The 12330-nt window shown below is 35.7% G+C and overlaps 1 protein-coding gene across 2 annotated transcripts in view; it reads right to left on the bottom strand.

Annotated features, from left to right (window-relative positions):
- Positions 1 to 643: 643 nt before the first annotated feature.
- LOC121989277 (diacylglycerol kinase 5-like) overlaps positions 644 to 12330 on the bottom strand; it is a 30416-nt gene continuing 18729 nt past the window's right edge. For both annotated transcript variants that reach the window (XM_042543213.1, XM_042543214.1), the window contains exons 10-13: positions 2766 to 2840; positions 1523 to 1610; positions 1311 to 1427; positions 644 to 1117 (exon numbers count right to left, since the gene is read on the bottom strand). In XM_042543213.1, coding sequence (XP_042399147.1) covers positions 794 to 1117; positions 1311 to 1427; positions 1523 to 1610; positions 2766 to 2840 — 604 coding nt within the window. In that variant the 3' untranslated portion in view covers positions 644 to 793. The remainder of the gene's footprint in view (positions 1118 to 1310; positions 1428 to 1522; positions 1611 to 2765; positions 2841 to 12330) is intronic.

Below are 12330 nucleotides of genomic sequence, written 5' to 3'. Positions count from 1 at the left end.
GTAGACATGCTAAAGGATGGTGAATTGCACTCATTCAATTTTTTATTCGTTCTTATTTATCTACAGACTTAGTTCGAAGCAGAATATAATCTAACATAAACAAATAAAAATGCACCAAATTTAACATGATTAGGAAATCCTATAAAATTCCTACGGCTATGCCTCCAACGCAAGTACTATGATTTTCTTTATCTCAGACATTTTACTTGGATTTTCATAATTGCACCTGTAATAATTAAAACTTTCTACCTACATACTTAACACATATGAGATCACAAATAATTCTTAACTTAAAGAAAATCTAATTATCGAAACCACATGCAAAACTATATACTTCTGACACACCAACACCCTCCCCTTGCTGTTTTATTTACCTAAGTGACCAAATGGTATAAATTTCACTTCTCAAATTTCTCCTTTCCTTTCTCACGCCTTTGTCGAAACTAAATAGAGTTTTCATTCGTACATGTGTACGAATTGAATTAACTTTTTTGCAAAATGTCTTGGGGATAAAAAAAATTGGTCTTACAGAGACAAGAAAATGGAAAAATTATTTATTTAAGAAATAAATAATAGGATGAATCATGTCCTGGGAATACCAAGTTAGTTCTCTTTCACAAAACAATGTGGATGCACCAAAATATTAAATCCAATCATGTTTTTATTATTGTGTAGGGATCAGTTTTCAACAATCACACGATCTCACAATTACGAGGTGACAATAAATCAACCCAAATGGACACCACTGCAAGCGCAAATTATAGATATGAATAGGCAAGTCAAATCTGAGAACTTAACTAAGATGAGCAATATCTGTATCCTCAGGGATCTTGAACGTCTCTGCTGCACCAAACTTCTTCCTCCCTCCGTCCCATTCACCGTCAGAGTCCTCACTGTCGTCCCCATTCCTATGGTGGCTCACTGGTGTCGAAGGATCATTAATGCTTTTGGAGATGCAGTCACGAGTGGCCAACATATTGACCTGCCCCAGATGAGAAATTTCGACAACTACTGTGTCGTCATCCTTCGGTAGAGGCTGCTTCCATGGTTCCCCATCAATTCTCATAAATGTGTGATCTGCCGCGCCCTTGTGGAACTCAAAACGGATTCTGTGTGCCTGTTGAAAGAAATTTATCATTCATCTATTTTGTATGGGAATACTAAATGGCATCAGTTAGTAACATCTTTTCAAGTAGAATCAGTAGAATGTTTAATAGGGCCAAGGCTTATGCTTTGTTAAGAAGTCACTGGAACAGTAAATTATAGGTGAGCTACCAAATTGCCCATGGCCTCATAAGATGTAAGTTCACCTGTGCAAGACGAGTTCCATGCCCATTTGGAGCTAGCAGAACGAGCCCGTGCCAGGCATCACGAAAACCGACCACTTCGAGAAGGCCATCATCAACATATGGTCGAGTAAGATCCCTCTAGAAAAAAATATCAAAAGGCTAGAATGATTTTTTACAGGGAGAGAAGGTATTTTATGCATCCTATTATTGTTTAAAGTCAGAGAGAAACTCACGTCTCTTGTTTTCTTCTGATTAGGAGTTCCCCATGGATTGAGGCCCCCAGAAAAACTGGGTAAATTGAGACAAAGGATTGAACGAATGCTATAGATACACAAGAAGTATTTCAGTTAATGACATATTTAATAATTTTCATTTTCCAAAATTTTACACGACATAAAATCAGCAGGTACACTTTCAAAAAGAATGAAACGTAATTGCAACTCACAAACAACTAATGATAATTCAATCAAAAAGAAGTTATAAGAAAGTTATTGTAATATCTAAAGCTCCAAGCATGTTGGTCAACGTCTATTGTCTCCTATGAACTACAAATAAAAAGTACATGAAACACAAAAGCATCATTACGAACGGTAGTGGCTCATTCCGACTTATGTAAAATGACAATCATATGGATTAAGAAGCTAATGAAGAAATTAGGCTTTTATCATTTTGTGCCATTGAAAATGAGAATTAAAAATAAAATTAAAAGAAACCGAGAAACACATCAATCAACTAAAAGAAGCAAAATGTAATTTGATTGTTTTTGCAGTATCTTATTCTAACACAAATAAAATGATAACCTTATGAAGGTGCTAATAAAGGACCTATATATACCAAATGAAACTAACAAAAAAAAATAGAACCAGAAAAACATATGAAGCTTTCAGTCAATCAAGTACCAAAAATCTCTTTTAATCAGCTGCAGTAGTAACCTTCATGTTTCTCTTCTTAGGTATAACAACCAAGATATAGCAGTTTGGTAGAAGCATAGAACATGACTAGCAATATTACTAAAAAATTTCCTCAGTAGAGGAAAGACAAGGCATGCACCTAGGTAAAGCCCCTAGATGAATGCTACACATGAGTAGCACCCCAAAACCACCCCCAAACACCCGAAAGAGGATGTGCATACATCCGGTCATGCGTAACAAAATCAAGGAAAGTGGTCACCCAATCAAACCGGTCTATTAGTCGGGGCTCGAGTTGTGTCATTTTCCCCACCTACACCAAAACCCTCGCCCCAACAAATAGACCTAATGATCGGAGAACCTCCAAGATAGGTTACCCCGACTGGAGTAGGTTGGGAACATAGTAGGGAGGGGTAATTGTTCTTGGAAGCAACTGCTTTCCTTGATCTTCTTATGCATGACTGGATGTATAGTTGAGCGTTTGATTGGTGGTGAAATATTAGACAAGCTGCAATAGGGCACTAGATTCATGTTAAACTCTGAATTACTTTAAGAGAAATATGTGTACCTATGAGGAACATTGAGATCTTCCCAGTGCCCTGGACTTTTCATGATCTTCACTTTAGCAAGCTGTGCGATATTCCTGCATATGCACATAGAAATTATCAAACAATTTAGATTTTTTTTAAAAAAAATGATATTCTAATAAGAGAATAATCATATAGTTGACAAAGCTTTTCTTGGGACAATGCGTTCCAAGCATTCTAAACTGTCCCTGTTGAAATAGTTAACCTAATTACGAGATACAAACCTTTAATTGAGAGATTTTCTAAAGAGACAACATGGATGGAACTTAAACTCTCCTTATCCATGCATCTGTCCATCAGGCGTACTGCTTTATCTGAGAATAGATTGATGTCATGCAAATCTGTTTCCTTTCAAAGAAGGCAGAGTGTCGACATCTATTCCACACTTTAAGAGAGCAGGCTTTGTAGGAATTATTGCCGGAGAATCCTGTAGAAAATGTACTTTATGGGAAACCTGATAGGCAAAGTTTTCTGCATCCACAAGTCCCTTCTGAAGTCAACTATTGATTCATACACTGAAACAATAGATAATATATTTGGTCTATTCCATTGTTGTGCAGTCTGGTTCTTGTTATTGGAGAGGTAGAGAGATTAACATAACCTTGTGCATAGTCTGTCACATCCCTCCCCAAGATATTCTCTTAATGTTGTCAACCAATCAGCGACATGTTCTTTTTCTCGAGATATTGAGTCATATCCTAAATGGTGACTCCAGGTCTAACTGTGCATATAACATGTCTAGAGACGATCTTTCTAATGTTTGATTGCCAACCTAAGACTCGAACAAGAAGATGGAACTACTCCAATCTCCTAATTCATACTCTAGTCCTACCATAACAATATCTTTGATTGAATCAGTGTTATGCCAAATACTTGTCCATCCCATCTTTTTCAGGCCATGTCCTTTGCTTAAATTTATTTGTTTGTCACTAGGAGGCACCATTCTTGTACTATATTACTTCAGAAGAAAGAAAGGTTAGAGGGAAGAAAGAGCGATAAAATTGGAAATTCCTTTAAAGGAAATCTGGTAGGAAAGACAGTGAGAGATAGTTCCTTATAATTGATTTTATACGAACAAAGGCATATCTTAAAATAGTAGGATTGATGATAACATGAAAGAAAGGCTGCAAATCAAACTCAATAGCAAATCGGAGAATTTGTCCACAAGGAATAAAATGGAAATGAAGTAACAAGAATGGATAAAAATAATTTGAAACTATGACAGAAGGGATGCAAACCCAAAATTGTATCAAGAATAGAAATTAACAAAGTTCTTTTCCTCTACCTCTCACTCTATCTCTCTCCCTATTTCAATATTTCTGCTCTTGCCTCGCCATTACTTCCCACCTCTATCATTGCTTGTTTGCCATCGGCTTTGGTTGTCAGTCACTCCCATATTTTGACCCAATTAGGAGAATCAAGGGCTCTTCCACCCTTTCTAAGTCTGATCCAAAGGAGACCCCATGGACCCAATCCTATGCATGCATCTATAACAAATTAGTATTAAAGTTTACCATAGGCAAGGGTATCCAATTAAGTATGTTTAGTTTTTTTTTTAAGGAAATAAAAGAGAAACAAGAAAAGGATAGAGAGAACATGATAAATTGGTGGCCCAAATCTTGAAAATAACCTAGGAATCATAGTCCACTAATGCTTCTACATAACTAAAGAACAATGGAAGTAGGGTGGCGTAGGAAATTCCCTACATGCTTGAAGACTCAGTTATGCATGACCACCAATTACTTCACCGAAATTAGCTATAATTAAAAATAGAAAATAAAAATAATATATGAGCAAAAAGTGGTAGCTGGTTGCTATCCTCATAACAATTCAATGGAAGGATTGCGATAAAAGTGCAGACTCCTCAGCTTGGTTTTAGTATCTGCTGTAATGGTTTCGGTATTTGTTGCAATGGTTTCAACAATAGAGTTCTTCTTCACCTATTTCTAGCATTGTATTCAAAGGTTTTAGCATTAGGGTCCCTTTTCTTAGTTTAAGCCAGGGTTTAAAATTTTAAGCCGTATTGAAATTTTGATTCGGGACTAGAACAATACAGTTTTGATACTATATCATGCCATGCCGATACCATGTCGATACTTTTTCTATTTTAAATATTAGTGTATATTAATTAAAAAATATTTGTATCAATATTTGATTGCTATAATGCTCACTCCCGATTTTATATTTTAGATGTTTATTGTTGAGTTCATATTTCCATATTTTCTCTTGAGATAATTGATGTCTATTGAATTTTGCAATAGCTATAGCAATGTATAAATTTAAAATTTATATTTTATTATTGTTGCATATAATAAAATAGTCTTAATCACTTGAAATTTTATTGTAAAGACATTGAGTCCAAGAACTTCCATGTCATGAAGATGGCCTTTGGCTTCATATTATTACAAATTTAAAGATTTGATGATTATGGATATTACTTATGTTATATTTATATAGATGTACGGTAAACTCAATTCTCACAACTTCAAATTATTCTTATAATTTAATGTAATTTTAAATGTATTTTAAATTATTTAAAATTGCCAATCTAGTTAAGAATGTAGATAATATTAATTTTATATTAGTTAGTAAAGAGACGATAGTAGATGGTTTTGACTTATTAATACAATATATACACTATATATATATATAAAATAATTCTTAGATAAATGTTTGTTTACTCTATATATTTTTATTTTAAAAATAATTTCTATATTAATTTTATACTAGCATTATATAAGCCTTCAACTATTTAACAGTTTAAGATTGTGAGACAAAAGAAAATAAATATATATATATTTTTAAAAAAATTGATATATCATTAACTCGAATTAAAATTGATACATCAAAATATGTCACCTTGCTAATACCAAAAGAAGTATTGTGAATCAAATGGAAACACATTCTTACAACATCCTTGTAACATCAACCCCATAGTTCTCTAACACCCAAATCAAATAATTATCCCCTGACATGTAGTATTGATATTGATTTTTCCACATGTCTATCAGCATATCTCGATTCACCACTAGAAGTTGGACTTGTATTGACACCATTAAATTTCATACAAGTAGATAAGTATGAGGATAAACATACATCCATGAACTCTAATATGATAGATCATCATATGATGCATCAGAGTTATATAAAAAGGCTAAAAGTATGATAAACTTAAGCACTGAATCAATCTGAAATGCTAAGTCAAAAGTTTCATCAACATCATCTTCCTCACTACTTATCCTCTAGCATGCAATTTTTCAATCTGCAAGGTAAGAAATTGAGATGGTCGTGGTAGATCTCCTGCTTCATCAAGTAATGCATCCTCAATCTCAACAACACTGCACCAATCCATCATTGAATCATCCTTAGGATTGACAAATCTAATATCAAGTGGGTTTACATCATTAGACTCTTGTTCTTCCTTCTCTTCTATTATGGTGGCAAAAGGCAAATACGCTCGTCCCCAGTGTCCCCACCAACCCGTCCCAGGGCCAACAACGAGGAAGTAAATCACGGACGGCTACTAGCCTTTGGAATAGTGACTAGCACATAAGGGAGGCATTTACCTCGGCTATGCTGAGATTCGAACCCAGACCTCATGATGGCAACATCTTATGCGCTAGCCACTAGACCATCCCGAGGGCGACCCTTCTCTTCTATTATAGCTCTTAGATAAAGAGGCATTATTATCATGAACGTAGATCATCTTCTTTAAGAGATGATAAGAAAGACGATTTTTCATTTTTGTATGAACAAGGGACAAAGTGGTAAATTTATTTTGTTACCACCTGAATTCGTATTGCAACCTTTTTTAAATTCAGGGCTAATCCTCCATGTCATAACCATCGTTCAATTGTAAGATAAATAAAATTAAAATTAAAATAGTATTCACATATGTTAACAATAATTAGGAATAAATTATGCTATATTTACCAATATCCATTTTATATTTGCCTGACACTACAAAAGGATCACTAAAAGAGTCATATATTGCTTTAATAATCGACTTTTGTTAATAGTCTCCAACTAATTTTTTATTTGTTTGCTATCTTGATATTATATTGGTATCGATATGCCAGAATGAGATAATAGCTTAAAATAATTAAGCATATATAATTATTAATAGCAATATTAAAAAATATATATATTATTAAAAAAATACACATCCTATTTGATTGTCTCATCTTGCAGTGATTATATCAATATAATGTTAAAACTAAGTTGGCGATTATAGACTTCTCTTAATTTCTTTTTTAATTCCTAAATTAAGTGGCAAATATTGCTCATTTGTGGCTTTTTGTTTATGTCAACTTTACATAGAACAATATATAGAGCTCTACTGCCAAAAGAATATCTAAAATATAGTCTCAAAATTTAGCAGATATAATAATTTTTTGTGCCTCACTATCTTCAGTCATGCTAGAGTATCAAGAGGCTTTCCAATCCTCAAAAGTGAACATGACTTTCAATCTGACTTTTTTTTTTATGAAATAACAACTTCAATAAGAGAAAGTGCGTCACAAATCTAGCTGCTCCTCTTCATAAAATATCTTCGTTAGTAAATTTCCTTATTAATCCATGAACTCGATGATAATTATATAAGAATCTTATTAATAGCCGACCTCTTTTCACGACCTTCTTTGCTATATTGAGTTTATTATAACTGTCATCATCATTTGATACAGTGTGCTATGTATGGTGTTCAAAATAATATATGATGCTCTTGCTCTAATAACTATCCAGTGCTTTGAAAGTTGGCACCCTTGTCGGTAATTACTTGTGTTATATGTTCAATATTTATTTCTTGAACTACACTATCCATCGAACGATACATGTAAAATGCATCATGATATTATGTAATTACATTAATAGATTTTTGAAATATCACCTTCCTATTACAATATAGTGGAAAATTGATAATGTTCATATGTGTAGGTCCTATCTAACTATCACACCCCATATAGGTCCCATTACTTCTTGCACGATAGGATCCAAGTCTTGATCTCCTCTATTTGTTCATATAAATACAAACCAACAATTTCATATGTGGTCAAAGGTTGAATACTAAGACCATATTTTTGGTTGTTGGACACCATAGTATGAGTAGTATGTATTATTTGCTCCATTATAAGGAATTCAATTGAAATGGAAAAGTTTAGCAACACTTTGGTTGATCGATTTTTTCTTCTCCCCTGTATAGGCATCATCAATCCTAGTATATTTTTTAGTTTAGTTTGGGAACATCAGTGAATCAATATCAACTACATGCATTTGTCCCATAGAATGAAAAAAAATGGCCAATACCACATTGTGTTTAAGTAGTACGAACACTTGCACTCCTCCCCAACGTTGCCGCAATAGTTAAGTCATTTCCATTAGCACTAGTTGAACCACTTGTTCTATCGACGACTATATCACCACTATATCGTATATACTGCTCATACTCATATTAAGTTTGAGAGACACCAAAAGTTATTAAAAGATCTTTGTCTTTGGAATACTTTTACCACAACATGTAAGTTCATCATAGACGAGTTTTGTAGAGTTTCGCCTATTAAAAATTTCACATTGTTATTGTTATTTGTACTTTAATTTTTTTTTTTTGCCATCAAGTTCCTCCCTATTGCATGATGGATTTTTAAGAAACTTTTAGACACTTAGAAGCATCTGAATATCCACTAGCAAAAAGTTGTTTTAGGTGTGCGACCCTACTGCTGCATCCAATTATGTTGCAATTCAAACATTGCTAATGAATTTGATTCTCTAATCGGCGTGCATGTCTCCAAGTTGGAGCATAAGACTACTTAGTGTCATTTAAATACCTATGTATTACAAAAAGTTAAGAGTAGCAAAAAGATAAAATAATTCACAAAATATTTATTGTTGGTGTAAGAGCACTAGATAAGGTTAAGCCCTTAGGATCTGATAGCTTTGTTAAGTGTATTTAACATGAAAGCCCTAGTAGATCAGGTGGACCGGATACTAGGTAACGAAAGTCTTAATAGATCAAATGGACTGGACACCAGGCAGAGAAAGTCCAAATGGGTTAGCGAGACTGGGCATCTAGTAGGACGGACTTGATGGGTCAGCAAGATTGAATCAAAAGAAACCCTAGTGAGTCAAGGGATCAGACTCTAAGTAGAGGAAGCCTAAACAGGTCAACTAGACCGAATGTTTGGTGAAAAGGTAAGGAAGATAAGTTCCGAAGCGGAGAGGTTCTTCTGAAAATAAGGCGGTGAGAACATGTCCATATTTTAGGATAAGTTAGGCATTGATCTGACTAAGAAACCAACTCGGATTTCGAAGTCGAGATCAGACACTTGTTTGACTGATATATTTAGATCATGCATAACTTACAATTTATTATATTTTGTGATGACTCTGTTTTGCAAGGTCAGTCAACTGAAAGGTAAGTTCGGTCAACTAAATGGTTTGAGCCACCGAACAAGTGGGTTTGGTCAATTGGAAACTAAAGTGGCACAGTAATCTGAGTTGGCTAACAAAATTGATGAGGCAATTGAGGTGTTCAGTGTCATGGTATGGATAAGCTCCAGAATGCTGATATGGTACGGGTAAGTCTCGAGGTGATGACATGGTAGCTAAGGTGGCATGGGATAAGCTTCAAAAAAGCTGACGTGACTAGAGATAAACTTCATGATGATGATGATGTGGTAGTTGCACGGTCAAAGATAAGCACCAAAGTACTAACGTGTCAGATGATGTGGCATAGGATAAGTGTCAAGCTGCTGATGTGTCAGAAGATAAGCTGCAAGGGGCTGTGGATGGGGTTTGGTAGACTGAACCTGAACACTAGTCAATCAAAAAAGTAGATCTGGATCAAGGCGACCTAAGATAAGACTGTTAAACAACACTTATAAAGGAACTTTGAGCAGAGTGTTCGAGACATCAATTTCACATCAATCCAATCTCTCGTCAAGTGTTCAAGCAACTTGTTTGCATCGCTTTGCTCTCTAACAACCTACGCTAAACTCTTGTCAATATCTTTCTTTTAGCTTATTGCATCTCATTATTAAAAGGTACAGTAAAGTGTTACAGTATCCTTTGTTGGTGCAGGGAGCACCAGGCGATCGAACCTAAGTTTTGATTATGACAAAGGGTCCAAAGTTAAAGTTACTTGTTGTTTAACAAGGTTGAATGAGCTTGCAAGAAAGTCATAAGTGTTCTTAGGCAAAAGTTCTAATGGATTCTAGGCAAGTGGAAAATCTTAGGGGGAGGTAACCTTAGGTCCTAAAGAAGGTAACCCTAGGTGGTGGAAAGTCCTAATTGCGGTTAGGCAAGTTGAAGTCTTCGCGGGTCGAGCACTTTGGGCGAAATCCTAGAGTCGGAGACTTTAGGTGAAATCCAAGTGGTCGCGGACCAGAAGGAAGTCTGGACAGGTCGTGGAACGGACGTTCAGCATGAAGACCTAAAGTCTCGAACGCTGAGCAAAAGTCCAGACAGTCGTGGATGACCGAACTGGCAAAAGTAAACTCTCCTGAGAGGAGTAGGTGAGGACGTGTTCCCTCGAAGAGGGAATAGTAAGTGTCGGTTCGACCTAGAGTTTCAGCGAAACTCAAAGTCAGAACCGGACAGTCAGAGATTGTCAAATTCATATTTTACATATATTTTATACTGCCTGGACTAACTTTATTTTGCAGAAAATAAAAAGCTAGAAAAAGTTAGTCTTGGTCCGAGTGCCTGGACCAGGCTCGCCCCGGGCAGACAGGGGACGCCTAGACCCGAAAAGTTATCCACAAGCTGACGTAGACCGCGTCGATTGGTCGAGACACGTGGTCCAAGCGTCCGGAGGGTTTCTAGGCGCCCGGAACAGCCTATATAAGCAGCATTCGACCGGGAGCTTGAGAACGACATTCAGAACGACTTCTGTATACTGCTCCGATAAAGCCTCTACAATGTCCAAAAGCTCCAACGACGACTCTATTGAAGCTTTCATCTTGCAAAGTCGTCGATATTCTTAGTTTTTGAATTACTTGTAATTATTTCAAACTATACTTGTAATCTTTTCGAATTGATTAGTGATTGCCTATCAAAAGTACTCTCACGTGTGGACCTTGGAGTAGGAGTCGCCACAAGCTCCGAACCAAGTAAATCTTGGTCGTGTTAGCGTTGTTTGCCTTTCGTTTCTGTCTTTATTCCGCTGTGTTTTACTCAACTTTTTAAACGAATGAATTAGCCACGAGTGTTATTCACCCCCCTCTCTAGCGCAACGATCCTACATCCTTTTTATTTTGTAAGAGGTTTCTCCACTTGTTTCGGAAGGAGAAAGTTAATGCTTGCCTACTCGTATGTTATCCATGATTGGATTGTAGATTGCTTCCTTGGAGCAGCAATCTTGAGGGTTGTGAACTAAGCAAAATGATATTATTATTTTATTATTTCTGCTGCGTTCTGAATTTTAAAAGAAAAGAAACAAGTTTTAAAAAAAGATTTTACCAGAGATATTCACCCCCTTTTATTTCATCTTTTCAGTCCTATAATTAGTATCAGAGTGAGGTCGCTCTGAATTGGTCTTATAACCATTTGAGTTCAATTTTAAAAAATTCTTCTCTCAAATTTCTTTTATTTTTTGACTTTCTGTTGCATTACTTACCCAGCCTTAAAAAGTCTGGGAGATTCTTTTTGATTTTCTTTAAGTTTAGTGCAATGGCCTACATTTGCCCTCCACTATTCAAAGGAGAAGACTTCGACTACTGGAAGGGGCGAATGGAGTGGTACTTAAAGACCGAAACCAACATGTGACTTATTGTAAAGAAGGGTTACACACTGTCGATCAACGAGTCCGAAATTCCATTTAAATGCGAAAAGTAGACTCCGACGTGCGAAAGAAATTTGAAGCTGACGCAAAAGCAGCAAGGACTCTATAATACAGTCTAACCAAAGAAGAATACAACTGAGTCATGCCATTCAACACTGCCAAGGACCTCTGGAATAAATTGACCAAACTACACGAGGGAACCAATGACTCGAAGGTAACTAAACGCAACTTATTTTTAAATAAGTTATTTAATTGTCAAATGCAAGATGGTGAGACCGTAAGCTAGCTACACACAAGAATCAAAGATATCTTGAATGAACTTCACTCTGTTGGACAACATGTCGAAAACCAAGATAGGCTTTTCCACGAAATACTCTGTGACCATCTATGGTAGATGCATACAAACTATATAGAGATTTATATACAATAAAACTACACGAGTTATTTTGTGAATTTGAGCTATATGAACAAGCTAACTTGAGTCAAACCAAAAAAGGTATTGCTTTAATTGTAGGACAAATAAGGAGCAAGGAGTTTAAGCCAAAATCCCGACCATCAATGGAATCCGAAGACAAGTCGGATCCAAACAAAGACAACGAAGAACTAACATCGGTGATCGTCAACCTGCTTAGGAAAATGATCAAAAAGAAGGGATTCACCAAAAGAGACATCAAGAAGGTGATTTAAGCCAAAGGCAAGCAAGTAGGACTAAACAAAACCAAAAATCAAAATTAGAGGTAACTTGCTACAGGTGCATTCAGAAAGGACAC

Source organism: Zingiber officinale, chromosome 6B (genome assembly GCF_018446385.1).
Source record: "Zingiber officinale cultivar Zhangliang chromosome 6B, Zo_v1.1, whole genome shotgun sequence".
Lineage (NCBI taxonomy): Eukaryota > Viridiplantae > Streptophyta > Magnoliopsida > Zingiberales > Zingiberaceae > Zingiber > Zingiber officinale.
Note: the sequence above shows the minus strand (reverse complement) of the source record. Positions and strands in the feature narration are given on the sequence as shown.